This window comes from Mustela nivalis (genome assembly GCF_964662115.1).
Source record: "Mustela nivalis genome assembly, chromosome: 8".
Classification (NCBI taxonomy): domain Eukaryota; kingdom Metazoa; phylum Chordata; class Mammalia; order Carnivora; family Mustelidae; genus Mustela; species Mustela nivalis.
In genome coordinates this window covers 19,767,678-19,792,471 of record NC_139027.1, presented here as the reverse complement: position 1 = coordinate 19,792,471, position 24,794 = coordinate 19,767,678, and the positions used below count along the sequence as shown (strand labels likewise).

The following is a 24,794-nucleotide window of genomic DNA, read 5'->3' as shown; positions in this document are numbered from 1 at the left end:
AGAGCCTCCCGCCGGGGGAAAGCGCCCGCCTCGCCCCCGCCCTGCGTCGCGGGCACCCGGGGCTCCCCCGCTGAGGACCCGCCCAGACCGCCCCGCTCACCGCCTCCGGGCTTCTAGGCGCGCGGCGATGCGGAGGCGCCGGGCCTGGATCCGCTCCTGAGGGTTGTCAGAATTTATGGACGGCCCAAGAATCGGGGTGGACAAGGGTTCCTCCTCCTTCTCCTCCAGGACCCCCAGGGGTCCCGGCGGATTCATGACACGTGCCTCCCACCCCAAGCAGCTCCTCCAGGACCACCGCCAGACCGCCGCCGGTTGCTAAAAACAAGCCGTTGCCAGGGAGAGGCAGTCACCTGACTGGCAGCTGGAGTGCGCGCGCACACAGCACCTCAGGCCCCGCCCCCCGGTATTTGCGTGCCAGCCTGTGGTCTCTTTCCCGGGTAGATAATGGGACTTGAGCTCTACCTTCGCGGGGTGAAAATGACATCAGTTTCATTCAGTACTGTACAAATAGCGCCTAACATAATACCTAATATGCAGTAAGTGCACAACCAGTGTTTGCTGAGTGAAAGAAATGTACACAAGTGTATGCTCACTGCAGATATTTATAATATTAAAAAACTGTTATGACCCCAAAATGCATCAATAGGGGAACTGGTAAGTTTTCAGGGGTTGGAAAACAAGGCGGTCGCTAAGAATGGATCTGACCTAGAAAGAGGTAAAGATTAAATGAGAAAGAGAAGATGTAACACAATGTGTAGAATGTAAGCCAAGTTCTATTTGAAATGTATCTAGTATATAGGGAAGAAAAATGAACAGAAAATAAGGCTGATGATCAAGGAAGTTACTGCCTGTGTTCTCTTTATGGTTTCAAATCTCACATTTAGGTCTTTAATCCATTTTGAAATTATTTTTGTACGGTGTTAAGAAAGTGGGCCATTTCCCGCCACATCATTTGTTGAAGAGACTTCTTTTTCCCACCAGATATTCTTTTCTGCTTTGTTAGCGATTAATTGCATATAGTTGTGAGTTCATTTCTGGGTTTTCTATTCTGTTCCACTGATCTCTGCGTCTTTTTTTCTGCCAGTATCATACTGTTTTGATCACTACGGCTTTGTACTATAACCTGGAAGTCTGGAATTGCGATGCCTCCAGCTTTGCTTTTCTTTTTCAAGGTTGCTTTGGCTATTCGGAGTATTTTGTGGTTCCATACAAATTTGGGGATTGTTTGTTCTAGTTGTGTGAAAAATGCTATTGGTATTTTGATGGGGATTGCATTAAATGTGTAGCTTGTTATACGTAGTATAGACAGTTAAACAATATTTGTTCTTTCAATCCATGAGCATATAATGTTTCCATTTCTTTGTGGTGTTTTCTATTTCTTTCATCAGTGTTTTATAGTTTTCAGAGTACAGATCTTTTACATCTTTGGGTTGGTTTATTCTTAGGCATCTTAGTATGTTTGACACAATTGTAAATGGGATTGATTCCTCATTATTGGTGTATAGAAATGCAACAGATTTCTGGGGCACCTGGGTAGTTCAGTAAACATCTGACTTGATTTTGGCTCAGGTCATGGTATCAGGGGTGTGAGATCAAGCCCCATGTCGTGTTCTATGCTGGCACGGAACCTGCTTAAGAGTCTCTCTCCCTCTGTCTTTACCTCCACTCCCTCTCTTGAAAGAAAAGAAAGAGAGAAAGAGAGAGAAAGAGAGAAAAGGCAGGCAGGCAACAGATTTCTATACATTGATTTTGTATCCTGTGTTGTATGCAAGTACACTATACTGTACACTTGAAACAAATAGTACACTGTATGTTAACTGACTGAAATTTAAACAAAAAAATTAAAAACAAAGGGATACATACACCCCGATGTTTATAGCAGAATTATCTAAAATAGCCAGATTATGGAAACAGCCCAAGTGTCTGTTCCATTTACTGATGAATGGATAAAGATGTGGGAGATATATACAATGGAATATTACACAGCCATAAAAAAGGAATGAAATCTTGCCATTTGCGATGACATGGATGGAGCTCAAGAGTATTATGTCAGGAAGACAAATAACATATGAGTTCATTCATATGTGGAATTTAAGAAACAAGCCAAGGAAGGGAAAGAGAGAGAGGCAAACCAAGAAACAGACTCTTAACTATAAAGAACAAACTGATGGTCATCAGAGGGGAGGTCAGTGGAGTGATGGAGAAATAGATGATGGGGATTAAGGAGGGCACTTGTGATGAGCATGGGGTGTTGTATGCAAGCGTTGAATCACTATACTGTATACTGCATGTCCGCTAACCAGAATTCAAATAAAAACTTGGGGGAAATAAATAAAATGCAGAAATTGATTAATATCCATTGTTTCCCAAATTTACACTGCTTTAATAAAGTTTTTGATTTGGGAAAAAAACACAAAGTAGGTATGACTGTGGGTCTATGGGTGGTTTTTATTTTCTATTCCAAAAAAACTTTACAAATAACACAAATCACTTTTGATGTAATAAAAAACAATAAAGTTTATTTTTTTTAAAGAGTGGTGACAGAGGTTCCTGAAGAGACTGCAGCAAGCAAATGTCACAGATAAGAGGGTTTGGGGGGTAGGTTGTAGGTGTAGGTCCAACTTGATAATTCACAAATATTGAGAGGCTGGTCCTCACTGGTAGGCAATGCCTCAAAACAAAAAGCAGAGATGCGGGGTGCCTGGATGGCTCAATTGTTAAGCCTCTGCCTTCGGCTCAGGTCATGATCCCAGGGTCCTGGGATCCAGCCCCGCATCAGCCTCTCTGCTCAGTGGGGAGCCTGGTTCTCCCACTCCCCCTGCTTGTGTTCCCTCTCTCGCTGTGTCCCTGTCAAGCAAATAAATAATATCTCTTAAAAAAAAAAAAAAAGCAGAATGCTTTGGAGAACTTACACTAATAAGCTCACGAAAGAAAGAGGATACCCTAATCTGAGCAGGAAACAACTGACATAAGCATGTGTATTTATGACCTGTGACTAGCACATATCTGTGGCTGCTCTCCAAAGGAAATCAAACTATAACTGGCAAGTTTCTTGATGCTGTACGATTGACTGCAATGAACTCAGGCGCCCACAATGAGTATAACTTGCCACAAAGACCCAATAGTCCTTTCATCCCACCCCTGGGTAAGTATGGGATGATAAACACAAACCCTTCTGGATATATGGGCTTCTTTTGCTATGCAACAGGCTTGCCATCTACCTTCAGTATATAGTCTTTTTCCAAGGAAATGATACACTGACTAGATTTTAGTCTATGAAGTCAAGTCACATACTTAATTCCACATCCATAAGATTACAGCAAATCATCCCATCAAACATCTACATAATTTCTTGGCTTATTCCTGTCTCCCAATTTGTGTGAATTTTACTAATAGATTCTCAGAAGGCAATCTTCTTTTATTCATTTCCAAGTTATTTTTGAAACTGCCTCACCCATCATCTTTATGTACTGACTACTAAAGGTACAAAGGATGGAACAGGGAAGGGAAGGAAGAAGGGGAGTCACGAGTAGGTCATAAGGCTTAGGGAAGAGTTCAAAGTTATTAGGAGAAACCAAGCACCTACCTTAGACCACACACTGTGCTAAATACCTCCTTGCATCATTCATAGCACATATGCGTGACTGCGGCAATATTACTAATCCCATTTTACAGGTGAAGAAACTGAGTCTCTGAAAAAAAAATAAGTAACTTGCTCCGGGTCAAAGCTTGCCAGGCCGAACATGACTAAGAAATGGTCATGGCATTAAAAGCTTGGGAGGGGGCGCCTGGGTGGCTCAGTGGGTTAAGCCGCTGCCTTCGCCTCAGGTCATGATCTAAGGGTCCTGGGATCGAGTCCCGCATCGGGCTCTCTGCTCAGCAGGGAGCCTGCTTCCTCCTCTCTCTCTCTCTCTCTGCCTGCCTCTCCGACTACTTGTGATTTCTCTCTGTCAAATAAATAAATAAAATCTTAAAAATAAATAAATAAAAATAAAAAAATAAAAGCTTGGGAGGTCTTGAGAAATTTTCAGAATGAAGGCAAAAAGAAAAATGGAAGGAGCAGATATCAAGTTTGCTTTAGGGGAACTTGCAAGCAAGGAGAAAAGATGAGAGCAGGAAGAAGAGCAGGACATTTTGGAAGCACGGCGGCTAGGCTGGGACAGGCCCGTGCTGCTTACCTAGGACACACCTGTGATGCTACCAGGCACGGACTGGGTGCTGGCGGTCTGCAGATACAAGGGCAGGGCTAACTGCTGGTGCAACCAAGAGGCTGGGAGGGCCAGGGGACTATGAGCACACTGCTGGACAGCCAGCCTGGGCTGCAATAGGACTTACCCCTCGCCTTCTTTAAACCTCTTACAGGAAATTAAAATAAATAAATAAATAAAAGTTAATGCCTGCTGCTATAAGTGGGGAGATCAATTCTGATGGAAAGACAGGAAATAGTCTCAGAAGCAATGTTAGGAAATATGAGGTTTTTCAATAAAGCTTATGATTCATACACTAACGTTTAATTGTACCAAGTGTGGGTCATTCAGTTCTTATGGAATTAGTCTGGAAAATTAACATTCTTTCTGTAGGAAAATGTTTTTAAGTACGAGACAACCACCTCACAAACTAACCTGAGTGTGACCCAGTATTATTATATACTGCCAGTGCCCAGCTCTGGGGAAGTCAAGAGCAGGACACCATGAACCGCTGTTACTGCCAACTGCCTGGTACTCTGCTTTCTGAAACAGGGCCCAGGACTGCAGAACACCCGGCAGCAAGCAGGCTGGTGGTTATTTTTTTTATTTATTTATTTTAAGAAATTTTATTTATTTGAGAGAGAGAGAATGAGTGGGAGGCAGGGCAGAGGGAGAAGCAGGTTCCCCACAGAGCAGGAAGACCCATGGCAGGGCTCGATCCCAGGACCCTGGGATCATGACCTTAGCCAAAGACAGACACTTAACTAAGCCATCCAGGCGTCCCTGGACTGATCTTTCTTTAAACAAACAAAAGAAAAAAACATTTAAAGTTTTGTTTTAAAATAATCAGTAACAAGATCTTAGGCAAGTGGCTGGACATTATTTTCTCCCCACAGCTCCCTCCCCTCCTGCACTTACCAAGGACAAAGAAGACAATCTGAAAACAGTTAAAAGGATTTAAAAATTATTTACTCTTTACTTTTATTACAATAAATATTTATCAACAATAGAATTAAACAATTTTAAATTAAAACCTACTGCATTACTTTTGGGGTTCACAGCAGCAGAAACAAACATAAATCCAGTTGAAAGGGCAAGGCTTCCAGAATCCAGTGGCAAGAAACAGTCGGGTCTTGATTATCTGGGCTCGCAATAGGGAACAGTAACACCAATGATGCGAAAGTGACAAGTGACGGTGAAAACCCACAGCTGTCATCTATTTGTGCGTCAAATTACCTAAGACCTCGCAACACTGGAGCTCAGGAATTTAAGCAAGGTATGAAGTCCCCGTTCGGCAAGGGCTGGATTTTATCCCCTCTACGAGCCCTTGAGCACAACTGCTCCCCAGCTGCCTCTGGGCCAGGAATGGGCTGCATCATCCTTCAGAGCCAGAAGCCTCAAACCCTGTGGAAGCAGCTATCTTTCTCATTCGCAATCCCTGCTGAAAGGGAAACAAAGTGGCATATTTCAAGGCCCTTCCTTGGGGATGAAGAGGAACTGCAAATAGGAGAGACTGTGGCTCGGGAGCGGGAAGAGGCTTCACAGAGTTACAGGTTACATGCTAGGTCCATGAGAAGAGAACACTCTCATGAGGGCTCACCATGTTGCAGATAATCAAGAACGGACTGCACGGGTAAAGGAACGTATCATACATATAATGCAGAAATATGTGTCCATATTAAATAGGTACATACACACGCCACACCATGACCATAACCAGGTCAAGTAAATGCTATGTTATTTACGATGAACACACCAAGTTCTGGACAGACCGATGATGAAAAAGCTCACGGAACGAATTGAAAGAGGAAACAAAAGACTTTGTGCTCCCCTTTATCTTCCACTCTAATATACTCTACTTGTCGCTACCACATGCCGGCTGCTTAAGTGGGGTTGTTTCTAGGGACCTGAGAAGGGAAGGAGTCATCCTTTCATTTCAGAATGTTCCCCAAAGCGAACTGCGATGGCTCAAGCAACACAGCTGAGTGACTGATTCGGCCGTGATTCCCGCCACCTCTTCTTAGTCACAGGGCATGAAGCCTTACTCGGAAAAGTACCAACTTCTCTACCTACAGTTAAATTCCTGCAAATTTAACCTATTATACGCTGGATGGGAGGGTAAGGGGACAAGGTAGGTGGTAGGGAGTTTGCACCTGGGCAGTAATTCACTGCCTCCCCATTACCCAGAGAAAAATGCCATTTTTTTTTTAAACAATTGAAATTTGGAGTTTAATACTGAAGTCCGCTCTCTTGGCACATTTTGGAACGAGCAAGTCATTACATGTCACTGGGACTTTGTCTCTTGAAAGCTAATAGGGTAAGTTAGCTAAGCAAAATAACCTACAGTGTTAATATTGTGGGCAGTTGTAACTGGCAGTTGTTAGAGCCTGCTGCTGAATGATACCAGTAATTCAAACAGATTTAAAACGCAACATTCACAGATCTTGCAAAATGAAAACTCCTCCCATAACGGGTTAATAACATCACATACTAACTAAGCAGGTCCCAAGTAAGGTGAAGAACTTACTTTAGAGATTTTTAAAAAATTGCTTGTCAAGAATATCAGACTGATGGCAAATTGTGTGTGTTTTAATTAAAAAAAAACTAAATCAAGTCTAATCTTAATCATTATCCACAGAAACTGGTCAAGAGAAGACTTTAGCCAAAGAGCCATCAGGCATCCTGGCATTTAGCCATTCCTGGTTATTTGGTATTGTTTTTATTTTTGTTTTTAAGATTCTTTTTTTTTAAGTAATCTCGACACTGAACATGGGGTTCGAACACACAACCCTGAGAATAAGAGTCGCACGCTCTACCAACTGAGCCAGCCAGGCTCCCCCACACCTGGTATCTTTAATACTGTCTCTAAGTTCCATGTCACATTAGGTACTATATGGCCATGATCCAATTCACAAGGTTTAAAAACAGCACCACTCTGATTTAGCCTACCTTTCTAAAAATGATTCTGTGAAGAGTAAAACAACATGAATGGGTCTGTAGAAGACCAGACAAACCTTCTGTTAGGTCCAAATGGACTTTCCTACAGAGATAAGGCCTTGTTGAAATATTCTAAAATCAGTCCATGTACTATTTTCCAATTCTGGGAACCTGGCCTTTCTGACAAAATGAAACACCACTCCCTCACTCAGGCCACCTGTGAGAGGGTTACAAATGACAGAACATCTTTTGCTTCCCTAAATATAAGCTCATTTAAGATCTCTGTCTAAAAAGTAGGTCCCTGCCTAAAAACAAAACAAAAACCCAGCTAGATTACTATCTCTTAAACACTTTTTTATTAAAGAGCGAAGCATATTATTAGCAAGTGGATTAAAAAGTAAGGTTACATTTATTTTGCAGTAGCCAATAAATCCCACTCCCATGGTTCCACAAAAGGAACATGTCGACACTTTCTCTGAAAAAGCTACACAACCATGATTTACCATACACCGTAATGTAACTGCCTACCAATATGTCAGTCATCTGTGCCACTGTCAAAGATGAAAAGTAAAATATGCAAATCACATGGGTTACCTAATTAATAAAGGAAAAATCAGAAATCTACTTAAGCTTCCTAAGATGTACAGAGCATCACACTTTCAAGTTTCACAGTGGTTAGTTTAACACCGTTTTACTGTTAAAACTCACTTAAAATGTACATGTCAAAGTGCTTCAAATGCAGCATACTAATTAAAATTCCTTCTGGAAGGTTCTAGTACTGGCAGCTAACTTAGGAAGGTTATTCACCCAGAGGGTGCTCAAGAAAGGGCCTGCTCTTACAAAGACACCTCACAGGACGAAGAAAATTCTAATCTGACCAGATATCTCCTATAGAGTACTCAATTAAGACCAGAACTGAGGTCAAGATAAAAGCCACTCTGAACACAAGACTCAACACAACCAAAGATTTCTGTATTTGTTTTTGGCTTTTTTGGGGACCCAAAGTCAAAAGTTCTAGCCTATCGGTTTACTCTGTTCCCTCTGGCACGTTCCCAGTCCTTGACATGTCAAGACATCTAAGGCAATCCAGGAGATATGGAATGTGGCAAGACCTAGGTGCTCAAAGCAAGTGGGCGTCTCTGTCCTAGGTGTAGCAAGTCAAAAGAGAGACTGGCTGAAGAATGAAAAGGAAGAGTTACACAGAGGCTTCTAGTTAAAATATAAAGGGGAAAGAGACCCTTTGATTCAAACACCTTCAGTTTATCTTTTTATTTTCCACAGGTTATAGAAGAAAAGTCTACTTTGGAAAGCAAGGAACACTCCAAATGTTTTTTGACTGACTACAAAATAAATTCTTTGAAAACTGAACACTTGGGAACCTTTCAAATTCACATTTGAATTTGAAGTTAGTGGCGGAACGACGATTTAAATTTTAACTATTTTAAACTCTGCACTGCATTAGGATCATTGAGCACTATAGGCACTGGGCATTTAAGGTGATCCTTTCTTCTCCTTCAGATGGACCCTATGCCTGATTTTTCTTTTCCAGATTCCCCCAAAGCCGACTCCGGGTCATGATTAATTCTTTCTCAGTACCTCTTTAGAATTTGGGCAACTCTAGACATACACTCCTCTTCCCCATACCTCTATATTAAAATAAATGACATGATGGTAGTAGTAGAACATTCTAGACCATAATCAGCATGGAGCTTTTTAAAATTAGAATTTAAAATATTTTAAGCATGATATTATTAAAAGGCCAAGGACTATTTAGGTTTTTATTTTGAAGTTATTCACTCCATTACTTGAAACTAAAACTCATGAACTACATCTATTATGTATAAATGGAAGAATGGCAGTTTCAACTGTGATGATCTTAAACTGTGTAATGCACTAAAGATCATGAATGTTAGTAAAGGATCAGAAAAGGCAGCAACAACATACTCTATCCAGGCATTTTAAGGATTTTTCTATCCCATGCTCCCCTCAAATATAGGGGAATTAATTTCTGACAAGCAGGAAAGGACATTTTTCATACCATAACCTGACAAGTAACTTCTCACAGGTCTAGGTAACTTTGGTCAGCAGAAACACAAAGCAAACATCTGGCCTGGCTAAGGCACTCATTCTGAAATGTACAGAAAACATGCATGTATGACCAACCATGCCACTGCTCCCCAAAGGCGGCTCAGTGTATGCTGGGAGAAAGGCTGGGGTGGAAGACTCACCCCAAAATATCATGCATAAGCCTGAAGTATCTTTTATACTTTGGAAATGTTATGATAATTGGTATGACACAAATGCACAGAGCTATTTGCAAGTTAAATCCTGCTTCAGCTGCTATATCACTAAACAACAAATGGGGACTTTCGAGGTAAGTTCAAGATGGCAGACTAAACCAAGAAAAAGTCAGAAGTCCACTGAAGATTTACAAGTCCATGGTATTCTCAAACAGTACTACACTCAGTTTCACTTTCGTCTTGTTGAGAGCCACCTTTCATCTAATGGTGTCAATAAAACTGTGGCGCAATTCTTTACCCCTACAGAGAAACAGGTCATGAATTAAACGCGCAAAACCATTTCAAATAAACTCGATGCAATGGAAAAAGAACAGAAAGACACTCTGAGGTAAAACAGCCCCAAAAGTATAGAACATGACCCTACACCACAAGGGTATTTTTTTTTTTTTTTTAAACTATACTGTACAAGGTGAAGAAAGCCTGTGGTCCAAATTTGTCATTTACAAACATCTCTCAGTTCTCTTCTTATATAATACAGATTAATCTTATTCTTGTGTACAAGATCAGCAAAAGGTAAAATGATTAGCTCAGAAACCTTAGAACAAACAAAGCTTTGTTCCCAGCCCAAATTACCACTTAATCCTATTCAATTTTATAGGTGACAAAAAACAAGGTCTACAAAAAATAGAGTTACCGTTACTTCATTTGTTCATTCTCTGACCTACATGATGGCGATTTATTAATACAGAATCACTATCCACATTTTCCAGCATCCATTTCTCACCATGTTCAGTCTCAGAAAAAGTCACTGAATATATCTCAATCTTTATGAACCATTTTAAAAAAAATGAATACAGAACCGTAAGTTAGCTCCTTGACTCCTCATTTCTAATAGCCTGGATGACAATGATTAGGATTTACAAATTTAAAAACTGAAATATCGATTACATAGTTATTTTTACAAAGCAGCAGACTGAAATTCAAAAAGGAATACACTATAATTAAATTTAACAATGGTCACATTCATAGATAAATAATGGTTAAAAATTTAATTACATATCAACACAGTGGTGCCTATTTTATCCAAGTGCAATCCATCCAAAAAAAAAAGGGTTTAAGATACACTCTTCATTCAAGCACAAACTTCATTCAGTGGAAAATTAAAGAAAATCAGCAAGTAAATTTCACCACCACCAAAGTAAATGGAGACAGAGTCAAAAAGAAATAATATATCCACATTCATGAAAAGGTGTAATCTACAGATCAACCACAGTTAAATCAAAGGGATTTTTATGTTTGTCAGTAAACTTCAAAAATTATTCCAGGTCACATTAAAGACAGTAGGTACTCAGTAAGGCATATATATCAAAAACTTTCTTCAAACGGGGAAGCAGACAAATCAAGAAGGGAAGAATTTCTACTTCTTTAACCTTATGAAATAAAAAACACGGCACTCTCACCTCTATAAAAAAGAGATGGAAGGACAGAAGGAAGGAGGGTAGGAAGGAAGGCAGGGCAAACTGAATCAGAAAACTAATTTTGTATACGGTTCATAGCAGGAATTCATAGTGAGGCTCATGAGATTTCTAAGTCCAAAGTAAATTTCTCTTATAAGGAAGTTTACCTGCGTTCCCTACAAGTAATTACCGTAAGACTGGGGCTGTCACATGCATTCATATAAACATAGTTCTCGGGCACCCAGTCTCAGCAACTTGCAGCTGAGGGGGGAAATGCCACATTTAAACGATGAACCATGTCAATGAGTAAGCTACAATTATGATCTACTCTCTGCTAAGTCAATCGAACATTTTTCTTTAAAAGAAAATTAAGTCATTTATCAAGATCTCTCCCAAACAAAGAGAGCCAGAACACTAGAGAATCTAAATATATATATACCAGCTCTCTCAGCGCATGAGGAAAAAAGGCATTTCCATGGGAAAGAGAAACCAGTATTTGGCAACTGTACATCATAGTTCTGTGATCATTTGGCATCTCTTGCTAAAGGTGACTTGCTCTTACCTTTTTCCTATTTTAGATCTGGGCTATTGATAACTTCCACCGCTAAAGACCTACTACTAAAGTAGTACCAAATATGAAAACATTTTGCCATTTTCTTAATGTTATCAGTGTTCCTAAACCAATTTGGGGACTTTAAAAATAAAAGCAAAGCATCCTTAACTCTGTATGAACCAAAATACCATAGACTCATGAAGCTAAACTCACTAGAAACATTTTGCTTATCTAAAGTACATTATGCTCAACCAAAATGCCACATGGTTTTATAAAAAATAAAATAAGTTGTGAGTTAGCAGGTCCAAAATTCCATAAGTTCAGATCATTTGTATCCCTCCTGCTGTCCAAGTACTCTACAAACTTGAGTTCCCAGGTCTGTTAAGCAGGTCATTTTTAGTTCAATGGTGATGGATGAAATATTTACAAGCATCTTATTTACAGTACTTTTTTCTGTAGATTACAGGCCAATGTTCTTTTCCTCCATTCCTAGTCAATCTGAGTTTGGTTTCCTCAATGAGAAAGGATAAATCTGAAAATGGCTGCTCAGCTGCTTTACCTGCAGAAAACCAGAACATGAGGTAGTGACAAATACATTCCTAATAAATTTTTCAAAGGACACAGAATTCACCCTCTGGAGATAACAATTTACTGATGTGGCAAAACTCAGCAGAAGTAAAGAAAAGGCTTTTCTAGGATAGCTATAGAGCTAGAAGGCTACAGAATTCTGTAGAATTCCAGAACTATCCCTGGGAGGGTTAGGACTTAAACCTAACTCCAACATGTAGTCTTTCCAGAGCCCTCTGGACCACACAGATTCACACCCAAATCTGCTGAAATATTATAGGGTTAGCTGACTTATAAGATCTAGTAGATCAAATATTTACATACATAGTTTGACTCAACTGCTTATAGCATTTCTAGGTAATCATTCCTAATCCTGAAGAAACTGTATAGAAGTAGATCTGTACATTTTATGAGATTTAGGCCATGCTGGTTAAGGTATTCCTGGTGGGTAGGCAAGACCCTGATTATGTGTCAGTTACCAAATATCATTTATTTGATACTTTCTAGCTCTACTGTTATTATCTATATGTCAATAGTTCAAAAGTGAATGCTTTTTGTATTGCTGTTTCACCTTCTGGTTAGAAGTTGCAGAAGTGGCAAGAGCACAAAGACGGACAAAAAAGATGTTCCTGGGGGCGCCTGGGTGGCTCAGTGGGTTAAAGCCTCTGCCTTCAGCTCAGGTCATGATCCCAGGGTCCTGGGATCGAGCCCCACATCGGGCTCTCTGCTCAGTGGGGAGCCTGCTTCCTCCTCTCTCTCTCTGCCTGCCTCTCTGCCTACTTATAATCTCTGCCTGTCAAATAAATAAATAAAATCTTTAAAAAAAAAAAAAAAAAAAGATGTTCCTGGAATTTTTTTTTTAATAACTTGTATTTATTTTCCAGGTTTTTAACAGTGAAAATGTACTACTTCTGTAATTTAAAGAAAAAAATGTTTTGGCTTGGTTTATGTACAGTTGCCTAAAGATATGCTTCTGAGGAGTTATAATAAATAAACACAATTATAAAAGACATTTACAACAACATTCTATTTCATACATGACTGATGAAATAGAAGATAAAAGTGTTAATACAAAGTGAAACATTTATGTTAATATGTGCAAATAAAAACAATTATGTCTTCATGTCATAATCCCTAGTTATCATGGATTTTTTTGTTCATCTATTTTTTTTTTTTTTAAAGATTTTATTTATTTTTCAGAGAGAGAGAGAGTGCAAGCACAGGCAGAGAGAGTGGCAGGCAGAGTCAGAGGGAGAAGCAGGCTCCCTGCGGAGCAAGGAGCCCGAATGTGGGACTCGATCCCAGGACGCTGGGATCATGACCTGAGCCGAAGGCAGCTGCTTAACCAACTGAGCCACCCAGGCCTCCCTTGTTCATCTATTTTATCCCAACAAATGTAGGCTACTTTGGGGAGAACACTAAGAGAAGAAACCTAAGTTTAGCAACATATGCACAGCACAAAGTAGTTACCAAGCATGACAGGTGCCCCCATCTTAAAAATATGTTCAACGGTATAGAAAACATTTTGTTTCTCAAACTGAGTCTGAGCAGGGTTCCTTTTAAGACAAGTATACCAAATAGGAGCATTTTAAGAGTCATAAAAATATGAATAATAATATGAATACCTTTTTACATTTTTCATTATGAAAAATGAAACTACTGTTGGAAAACAAAGAAAAATATATTCCAGATTGTTCACTCGAACTTTAATTTATAAAGATGAAAAACTGGAAACAACATAAATGGTTAAAATAACTGGATCATAACTAAGTACACTGGATAATTATTAAGTACTCTCCTTGATGGAATATTGTACAACAATAAAAACTGTATTTATAAGACCATGCTAAAATACATAAACTAATTAGAAAAGACTGTTAAAGTGTGAGGAAAGAAAATAAACTTGCATGGTTCTCATTTTCACTTTATCTATCTTAGTCCATTTGCCCTGAAACTATTCTCTTGCTTTAGAAGAGAATATTAAGGTATGCAAAATCCTCCTTAAATCCATTCTCTCCTAATATTTCCCCCTGGTAAAAATGTCCCTAATGCTAATGAAGCAAGTATAGAAATAAATCATCAACAAACGGGATTATTTGGTCCTCATAGAATTAAAAGTACGTGAGAATTTACAATTCCATTCACCAAGAAAACAATTTACATTTCTACTTAAAAACAACTAATTCCTCATAATAATTATCCAGCTTTTAAATTATTTGAAGTTACTGTGACATATTCATCAGAGAAATGATATCTGAAATTATGCACCTGGATATTATTTAAAATGTATAGAGAATAGCCAAATTCTTCCAGCTACTTTAATAAGCAACTTTCTTTTGAAATTTTCCCCTCATCTCCTTTCCTAGTACTTACAAGAACCAAATGGAACCCCTTCTGCCTTAGATTACTCACCACTCGTACTCCATAATGGATGTGGGCCAGAGTGAAAACAGCTGTTAACGTATATAAGAGAATGCTCTCGACGTAAGAGGCTATTCCTAAGTTTACCACCAGGACAACCAAGAAAAGAGGAACCAGGAACCAATTCAAAGATGGGCACCGGGTGCTACTCATTTGACAAACAATCAGCTGACACTTGAAGTTAGGAGAAAAAAAAAAAAAATGAATGAAAATTTAATTAGCAACACACTTCCAAAATTAGTCACTCCAACATTTAAAAAGCATTCGAGTACTTGAGCCAACAGAGTTCCACGACATTATTAAAATCAGTATTTCTCAATTGCTCATCTGCCCACACCTCCAAACCCACGGACCCTCAGAGTGTGTGTCAGAAGAGTCGGGAAGAATAATTTAGCAAGGCTGCTAAAGAAGGGATTCTGCCTAGGTAACAGTTTGGATAAAAGAAATTTCTCCCGGGGCGCCTGGGTGGCTCAGTGGGTTAAAGCCTCTGCCTTTGGCTCAGGTCATGATCCCAGGGTCCTGGGATCGTGCCCCACATCGGGCCCTCTGCTCGGCAGGGAGCCTGCTTCCTCCCCTCTCTCTCTGCCTGCCTCTCTGCCTGCTTGTGATCTCTGTCTGTCAAATAAATAAATAAAATCTTTAAAAAAAAAAAATTTTTCTCCCAATTTTACGTATGGTATCTGAAAAAAAGAACTTTCAAAACAGCCTTTTATAGTTCCAGACAACTGAACTGCTTCATGGAGCTGAGATGCTGCCTTCTTCAAGTCAATTGCACTGTCATATTAACACCTCAAGACCTCTCTGGCTCCCTTTCCTTTCAATACCTTACTCAAAGTTCTATTCCTTCGGAGATACCTTTCATATAATGTATTAATATTTCCAGATCTTTAAACTCTGTGAAATCGATAGGACTGGTGATATTGAACACATGTTACAGACACAGAAACATAAATTCAGTGGATTCCTTATAAAGTAAAAACATATTAAGTTTTTAGAGTTAGAGCACAGGCTCCCTGGTTGTCAGAACCGTTAAGGTCTCTTCTCAACAACTCCTGATCTCTCCTATCTGTCTGCTGTCTTGCTGGGCCATTGCAGAGAAAGGGCTTTTAAAAAACATTTTATTTATTACAAAGTTTTTACTCCCTGTCAATCTGAAGATCAGCTGATTTAAAAATGTGTGTGTGTGTGTGTGTGTTTTCTCTCAAAAACCCCTTTCAGGCTCCCTAAATTAATCATTAGATCTGCAGCCCTTTGGAACAGGAAAAAATCATTTTCAGCATGCTCTGTCTTAGGGGTTCTAATTCTATCAAGTTTCTAATAGAAAATATCTTTAAATTAAAATCTGCTTATTTTTAATACTATATAAAATTTCTCAAATTATCAAGCTTTGTCATATATTCCTTAGATATATTATGACTTTTAAAAGAAAAAAAAAATCTTGGGGCGCCTGGGTGGCTCAATGGGTTAAAGCTTCTGCCTTCAGCTCAGGTCATGATCCCAGGGTCCTGGGATTGAGCCCCACGTTGGGCTCTCTGCTCGGCAGGGAGCCTGCTTCCTCCTCTCTCTCTGCCTGCCTCTCTGCCTACTTGTGATCTCTGTCTGTCAAATAAATAAATAAAATCTTTAAAAAAAATTTTTTTAATTAAAAAAAGAGAAAAAAAATCTTACTGTGATGTTGGCAAAGGCTGTTCCAACCATAAAGTAGAATACTCTTGGATGCAACTCTAAAATATCTGAAGGCGACTGAAGGATCCATGCTGTAGACAAAATGAAGAGCAAACATGGAGAAAAAAAGGGAACCATAGCTTCATAGACTGAATTGTATTTCAAGGTGTTATTTTTATAGCTTCTGAAAAAAAGAAATCAGGTAATACAAAGAACATTATTACATATAAAACTTACACTGCATTTGTAAATTTTATAGTTTTCTTTTTTTTTAATTTTGTAGTTTTCAAAGTACTTTCACACTTACTCACTTACACTCATAATACTCCCATAGCACAAATAGAACCAACTTTACTAAACCCATTTTGCAGACAAGTTAAGTGACGATGTGAGAATTTAAATTTACTTAACTTGCTACCAAGTGGCAGGGCCAGGACTAGCATGTAAGTCTTCTGAGCCCTAGTCCCCTGGAATGTAAAGATGCACAGAACTTGATCTTTGTTTTGTGAGATTTACAGTCCAACAGGAGAAATAAAATGCACACAACACCACAAGGAAGTACCTGGGAGCGCAGCTACGATACAAAGTAACAGAGAACCCACCAGGGGAAGACTGCACTGAGATTGCCCATAGCCTGTCTCGGTATCTCCAGCACACACTCCGAGACAGGTCTGCTCATCTGAACAGAGCCCAGATTCTAGTCTGGCTTCTGCTCCTGATTACACGATCTACACGATCTTGGATGAGATCCCGCCCAATCAGGACCGCATCCTTAGAAGATGAGGAGAAAATGTTTCCAACTCTAAGGCCTTCAGAGCCTTGAATTTTACGGTTTCTGTGAATGCCTGCCAGCTGCCATAAATAGGGAAGATTCATAGAGCTTGGCTGGACACAGCTAGGATTCTGCAGGACAGATCTGAGGGCTGAAGGATGAAGTGGGAAGGGTTTCAAGCAGAGGAACAGTACTAGAGAGAAGTGGGAGCAAAATTACCAAGGAGGGAAACAGCAAAATGCATTCAGGTTCCCTACGTAATTTCCGTGTGGCTAAGCAAAGGTGGAGAAGTGCAGACCAAAGAAAAAAAACACCACCCAGGAAACTCCTACCTAACCCTTGCCCCACTTCTCTGGCAAGAACTTTCATATAATGCTACCTGGAAATCAGCAGAGATCAAGGGTTAGGTCCTAAACTACACAAGTTCAGAAATTTTATGATCATGCTGACTAAACTTACACAGAATCAACTTATAAAAACTTACAATCAATTTCTAAAAAGAACATAAACCTCTCAATATTCAACAAGAACACTCACCTTCCCAATTCACTCCACAAAAAAATGACAAATGGAAGACTGTCTGGTGAGCCAAAAGCTGTAACAAAAGCACCAGTAGTTCTGTGCTGTGCTTGAACTGAGTTCTCAGCTGCCACTGTAGACCCTACATGACCCTGACCTCATTCCAGATTCAAAACATAGGTTTCAGAACCTTTCCAAAATGCCCAGATCCCAAAAGTAAAACAGATCCTAAAATTCATCTAAGTAACAATTTTCACATTTCTTGCCCAATTAAGAAATACTTACCTGAAGAAGTTTAATAAACTCATTGGAAGAGTCACACATAATGCACAGCCTAAAAGGAAAAATATTTAAACTATTGTTATTATTATTCGAGTGATTTTTTAGAAATTTCAAATACATACAATATTTAATGCTTTTAGACCCAATAATTCGCAGGTTCAAGTTGACTTTCGTATTTAAATTAAACACACTTCTGAACATTTACAAGCAGAAGAGCAGCAGTATAGCTTGCTGATTCAGAGCAGAGGTCAGGGGCCAGATGGGGCTTGAACCTCGATTGTGTCTGCAAGTTATGAGATTTCAGGCAGATTAACGTTTCAGTGCCTCAATTTCTTCTTTTATAAAATAGACATAATAGTACTGACCCCGTACAGTTTTGAGAATTAAATGAGTTGTTAGACATAAAGATACCTGGAACAGTACCTGGTGTGCAGTAAATTGCATAAGTGTGAGTTACTGAAAGAGGGGCTGATTCATGGATTCTGTGGTTTCCCTTTTCCACTTATTTTTATCTCCCTAGCATTCTGAATTTCTCCACCCACCCCTAAGCATACACTGGTTCTTTCCCCTCAAACCCGAAACCAAGGACAGCCTTCCCAAGAAGCCCTCCCCTTGCTTCTGCTGCCCTCGCTATCTATTTCTTCTCTTTCTCTCCCCTATCACTCACCAGACCTTCCTGTGCCCTTCCTCAGAACTCATTCATTCTGCCTTCCCTCTGCAGAAAACTGTACTCTGGAATTTACCAAGTTCTCCTAATGATCAAATTCAATATTCTTTCTTCACTCCTGACTTCTAAGTAAAGGACTCTGTTGACGCTCCACTAACTGCAATTCTTTCCTGCCTTGGCCTTTGCGATCCATTCTCCCAGCGCTGTTAGTTATCCAACCATTACATGTGCTGTCCTTTATTGGCAACTCTGCCTCCTGGCATATTCCTAACTCGGCATTCAACTGTGCTTCTATTCTCCCCCTGGGAATCCTCTCTTATAGCTTTAACTATAAGCTTCCTACATACAACTCCAAAATCTAGTGATGTACTCTCGGGCAAATCAGATGATCTCTCTGAGCTTCAGATTCCACAGTTGTACAATACGGATGGGTTAAATGACTTCCTAATGTACCTTGCATTTTTTAAATTCTCTGATTCTACAAATTATAGAGATGTAAATTCCTGATTTTTTTTCCTCTGTCACAATCCAAATTAACACCTGTGGCAAGTTTCTGGCTACATCATTTGGGTATTTCACCGTCACTCAACAAATCAGCCCTAGTCTGACCACTCCAGACTCCCGCTGACTGTACTTGGCTTGGGGTGGGAAGGTGGTCAATGTAGCTATGAGCTTAAGGATCAAAGACAGAAACGTATGCCCTCAAAACGACTCCTAAAGACATTTTGCTAAAAACAGATGAAAAGACTAGAATCCACCAAACAGAAATCTCATTTGAAAAGATGAATTACTCTGCCACTTCCAAGCCCAACTATGACAGTTACCCAAGTTAGAAGAGCCCAGAGAGAAAGGAAGACAGCTGACATCCTCAGAAATTTTTAGCAACTGACACTGTGTCAAGTTAGGAAGTACTGATAGGGGAGCCAGAGCTGGATTAATTAACCCAGAATCACTATAGCTCTGAGGTGTTGAAAATAGGCTGACAGAAACTTGCAAAAGATTTGCTACCAAGAGTATTTTTAGCTTAAAATATCTTAAAATAGCTTTATCTTAAATACAGCAGGCATAGAGGAAGCCGGGCTATATATAGGTAGCCAAAGAGACATACTGTATCTTTTATTTCTCCTCTAAATAGCACCTAATGTACTTTCCATAAAAAGTACAGGCATACCTCAGTGAGATTGCGGGTTTTATTCCAGACCATCACAATGAAGTGAATGTCACAATAAAGCAAGTCACATCAATTTTTTGGTTTCCCAGTTCATAAAAGTTATGTTTCTACTATAATGTAGCCTATTGAGTAAAACAGCATTATGTATAAAAAAAATGTACATGCCTGAGCTAAAAAAATACCTCATTATTAAAAAATTCTAACCATCATCTTTCAGCTAGTCGTAATCTTTTTGCTAGTGGAGGGTCCTGACTTAAGGTTGATGGCCGCTAAAGGTGGGGATGTCTGTGGCAAGCTCTTACGATAGCAAACAATGAAGCTTCCCACATTGACTCTTCCTTTCACAATCTCTCTCGAGTCTGCAATGCTGGTTGATGGCATTTCATCCACAGAACTCCTTTCAAAATAGGAGCCAATCCTCTCAAACCCTGTCACTGCTTTATTCAACTCAGCTGATGTAATATTTGAAATCTTTTGTCATCCCAACAATCTTCACAGCATCTTCAACAATGGATTCTATTTCAAGAAAACCACTTTCTTTTTTGGTCTGTGAGAAGTAACTCCTCATCTGTTACATCATGAGATGGCAGCAACTCAGTCATATCTTCAAGGCTCCACTTCTAATTCTCTTATTATTTCCACCACAGCTACTTACTTCCTCCACTGACATCTTAAACCCCTCAATGTCATCCATAAAAGTCAGAAATCACTTCTCCCAAATTCCTGTAGATGTTGATTATTTTGACTTCTCCCCACGAGTAGTGGCACCTAGAATGGTGACTCCTTTCCAAAAGGTTTCCAATTTACTTTGCCCAGATCCATCAGAGGAACACTTTCTATGGCAGCTACAGCCTTACAGAAAGGTATCTATTCCTTCAATCATAAGACGTGAAAGTCAAAATTACTCTTCAATCTCTGGCAGAATGGATGCTGTGTTAACAAGCAAGGAAATGACATTAATCTCACTGTGTATCATCATCAGAGCTTTGGGTGACCAGGTGCTTGTCAATGAGAAGAAATATATTGAAAGGAATCTTTTTCTGAGCAGATCTCAAGAATGGGCTTAAAATATTCAGTAAACCGTGTTGTAAACAGATGTGCTACCATCCAGGCTTTGTTGTTCCATGTAGAGAAGACAGGCAGAGTAGATTTTAACAAATTCTTAAGGGCCTTAGTACTTTCGGAATAGTCAATGAGCGCTGGCTTCACCTTCAAGTCAGAAGCTGCATTAGCCCCGAAAAAGAGAGTCAGCCTGTCCTTTGAAGCCAGGCATTGACTTCTCCACTCTAGCTACGAAGTCCTAGATGTAATTTCCTTCCAGTATTAAAGTGGTCACATCTAGACGGAACACCTGTTGCTCGTGTAGCCCCTTCCTTAATCACCTTCCAGATAATTTGCTGCAACTTCTACGTCAGCACTTGAGGCTCCACCTTGCACTTTCATGATACAGGTAAGCCTTCTTTCCTTAAACCTCATGAACCAACCACTGCTAGCTTCAAACTTTTCTCCTGCAGCTTCTTTACCTCTCTCAGCCTTCAAAGAATTGAAGAGAGCTAGGGCCTTGCTCTGAATTAGGCTTTGGCTTAAGGGAATGTTGTGGCTGGTTTGATCTTCTATCCAGACCACTAAAACTTGCTCTGTATCAGCAAAAAGGCTGTTCTGCTTTCTTACCACTCATTTATTCAGTGAGTAGCACCTTTCATTTCCTTCAGGAACTTTTCCTTTGCATTTACACACTTAGCTAATTGGTTGGTGGCGGGATGGGGAGGTGCTGGCTTTGGGCCTATCTTGGCTTTTTCCTCACTAAGCTGAATCATTTCTAATTTGTGATTTAAAGTGAGAGATGTGTGACTCTTCCTTTCACTTGAATGCTTAGAGGCCACCACAGGATCACTAACTGGCCTAATTTCAATAGTGTGTCTCAGTAAGTAGGGAGGCCTGAGGACAGGGAGAGAAAAAAGAGGGAGAGCAGGGTAGGTAGAGCAGTCAGACACACCCAGCATTTCTTAATTAAGTCGCCATCTTATATGGGTGTGGTTTGTGGGGCCCCAAAACAATTCTAATAGTAACATCAAAGATCTCTGATCACAGATCACCATACCAAATATAATAATGTAAAAGTCTGAAATATTGCAAGAATTACCAAAATATGACTGAGGGAGACATGAAGTGAGCAAATGCTGTTGGAAAAACGGCGCTAACAGGCTAAAAGGTTGCTACAAACCTTTGATTTGTAAAAAACACAGTACCTGCAATGCACAATGAGGTGAGTGCAATAAAATGAGATACCCCTGTACTGGGAAAGCGGCTTTATTTATTTGTAAAGAAACGTGGGCTTTTGCTTTATTTCAGAGAGAAGAATTCAGGTAAACTTATAAACTACAAAGAAAGTTATATGCCTCTTAAAAGTACCCACTTAACATTCAAAAATGTATCTCACATACCAGAGGATTCCATCTTATTGTTAAATCTGACATTTAAACATAAAATGCAGCAATATTGCCATAGGTCTAGTCACTTAAAACAATTCGCTATGTGGCGGGGAGTGAAAAATAGCTAGCCTTTTCAAGGCAGAGGATTCAGTTCATACAGAAACCCAAGAATGAATATTTGGATTTGGAGAACAGTGGGTTTCTAAAATATCTGTAGTTTAGGGCCACAGAAAAAGGCCCAAACCACTGCCTAAAAGCCAGGGCCTAATGCACCGCATTCTCAGCTGTTTCTAAACCCTACCCAATGCCCATTCTATTACCAAGCTTCACTGGTAGTGAGAGAGCAGATTATTTTTTAGACAAGGGAACAGAGCAATCGCCAAGAGTTTGCTATTTTACTCCTTCAGAGGTCCTAATGCCACTCCTAGTGCCCCAAAATCACAGCCCCAAATAACTTCCTCCTTGCCTCTTTGCATAGGAAACACTCTGCCTCCTGTAGATACCCACTCTCACTAAAATCAAAAGGGAAACATTATCATGATCAGAAACTTTTACCTAACAGCCAGTGGCAAAAGAAGGAGAGTATCTGAGAGGAACAAAGCCTCAACTTTTGGAGTGGATGTATTATGAAGTAGTCGCTACCTTTCATCTATTCTACTTCCTACAAACTAGTGATCTTCAATTTTGAGATAGGCATGAAATCTACACCAATGTGGATCTATACTAAATTTGGATCCTAAGGAACAGTCTAGACTAGTTTAAATAGTTTACAAGGTTTATGTGATTTTGGTATTTATTTCCTTCTGACAAGAAATAGACCAAAACACAGAAACCTCGTTTTCCTTACTGGTTTGGTTCAAACCAGGACTGCAGGGTCGTTCTGCTTGCTGGAGGGTGTGGGAGAGAGGGAAAGGTGGTATGGCTTGTGATAATCAAACACTGGCTTCAATAATAAAGTCATGTTAAAATAGGCTTCAACATGGAGCTTCTTACCAATAATCATTGCAGTGAATAGGTCTCTATATAAGAAATTAAACAGGAAAGGTTCATACCAGGCCTCAACTCCCACAATCGCAGTCACTATGTAGACAAAAGATATAGTCTGGAAGGAAAATGCAGACAAAAGCATATAGAGGCATTAACAGCTGGAAAGATCAGGGAGCCAATAATGCTGTATGCAGCCTGAGTCTAGTAAATAGCTTTAGTAAAAGCAAGAAGTACACTTAAATTCGATACTGTGGCAAGTCTTCTTGCCTTTAAAAATGTCTTTTTCTCAGCAAACAATGCCATAAAATAACTAACTTCTAAACAAGGCAAGCAACTGGCCATAATTTAAAACACTGTAAGGCCTGTCAGGATTTGGTTAAGGCACAGGATGATCCAATTTGCCTACCCAATCACTTTCTTCATACACACTCCGAAGTCTGATGCTCTACTGGGGCCTTAGGTGCAAATGGGCAAAATGGCAACATAAAAAGCTGGTATTCAAAGGCAGGGAGAGTTAACAGCAAGCCTATTAAGTAAGAGAAAACAAGTATCTCTACTCATTGAAACATGGGCAGTAAAGGCAAAAAAAGCAACAATTACATGTGCATATCTTTATTTACAAAAATCAACAGTTCAAAGGAATATTTATTAACATTAAGAAGCTAACCATTTTTTAGTAATAATGACATTGTGACTATGGTTGCTTAAAGAGTACTCTTACTATTAGAGATAGATATAGTAAAATACTTATCACATACTACCAGGAATTTTCTTTAAACTAACTGGGAGGAAGGCGATACACGAAACTGGACTGGCCATGCAGCTGCTGAAGCTAAGTAACAGGTATATAAGGGCTCACTATGCTATTCCACTTGAAACTGCTCATAAATAAGCAAGAAATAACACAAGACAAAAAGGAAATTTTTAAAAAGCACCAAGTCAGTTCTAGCCAAAAAAGCATAAGGGCTATAAAGAAGGAATGACAAAAGCTTGCCCCCAAAATTCATGGCAATGTTGAAAATTTAAGGCAGAACGTGTACTTACCACTTGGCTAATGTCATATCCCCACGGCAGGAAAAGAATCCCTGTGTTATATTTTTCCCAGTGGGACAGGATGAAAGAAAACAAAACTACCCATAGCAGGAGATAAAGAACAAAAACACTGACACCAGATGGTCCTCGTCCAAATATGGAATATACAGTCACAACAAAGTAAACACATGACCAACTATCCAGGCCATGGTCAAAAAGCTCCCCTAGAGGGGTGCTGGAATTGGTTCTCCGGGCTTGCTTTCCATCCACACCATCTGCAACAGAAACACATTGCCATGGGAAAAGGTCAACATCTGTACCAGTATGCAGAAAGTCGTCTTTAATAAACTGGAGAAACACAAAACAAAACAGATCAGCACTATCATAGGAATGTTAATTAAAGAATAGCTACCAGCCGATACATTTTATAAAAATCCAGCCTTTAATTCCTACAATTCAAAGATTTCAGAAATAAAATCTGTTAATTTCTCAGAGTATAATCTAAAATTTAAATTTGGGGTGCCTGGGTGGCTAAGTAGGTTAAACATCTGTCTTCAGCTCAGCTCATGATCTGGGGGTCTTGGGATCAAGTCCCACATTAGGCTTCCTGCTCAATGCGGAGTCTAGTTCTCTCTCTCCCTGTCAAATGAATAAATAGAATCTTAAAAAATAAATAACTGAAGAGCGCCTGGGTGGCTCAGTGGGTTTAAGACTCTGCCTTCAGCTCAGGTCATGATCCCCAGGGTTCTGGGATTGAGCCCCACATGGGTCTCTCTGCTCAGCAGGGAGCCTGCTTCCTCCCCTCTCGCTCTCTCTGCCTGCCTCTCTGCCTACCTGTGATCTCTATATGTCAAATAAATAAATAAAATCTTTTTTAAATAAATAAGTAACTGAAATTAAAATAC

At 39.6% G+C, this 24,794-nt stretch overlaps 2 protein-coding genes across 7 annotated transcripts in view; both read right to left on the bottom strand.

Annotated features, from left to right (window-relative positions):
- Nucleotides 1-355, bottom strand: part of DRC1 (dynein regulatory complex subunit 1) — a 41,824-nt gene extending 41,469 nt beyond the window's left edge. For all 3 annotated transcript variants that reach the window (XM_082745077.1, XM_082745078.1, XM_082745079.1), the window contains exon 1: nt 101-355. In XM_082745077.1, coding sequence (XP_082601203.1) covers nt 101-255 — 155 coding nt within the window. In that variant the 5' untranslated portion in view covers nt 256-355. The remainder of the gene's footprint in view (nt 1-100) is intronic.
- Nucleotides 356-5,134: 4,779 nt separating this feature from the next.
- Nucleotides 5,135-24,794, bottom strand: part of SELENOI (selenoprotein I) — a 41,630-nt gene continuing 21,970 nt past the window's right edge. Inside the window, exons 5-10 of one of the 4 annotated variants that reach the window (XM_082745156.1) lie at nt 23,902-24,164; nt 22,864-22,972; nt 17,604-17,652; nt 16,031-16,211; nt 14,354-14,536; nt 5,135-11,933 (exon numbers count right to left, since the gene is read on the bottom strand). In XM_082745156.1, coding sequence (XP_082601282.1) covers nt 11,835-11,933; nt 14,354-14,536; nt 16,031-16,211; nt 17,604-17,652; nt 22,864-22,972; nt 23,902-24,164 — 884 coding nt within the window. In that variant the 3' untranslated portion in view covers nt 5,135-11,834. The remainder of the gene's footprint in view (nt 11,934-14,353; nt 14,537-16,030; nt 16,212-17,603; nt 17,653-22,863; nt 22,973-23,901; nt 24,165-24,794) is intronic. The other 3 variants (XM_082745157.1, XM_082745159.1, XM_082745158.1) reach the window with 3 other exon arrangements.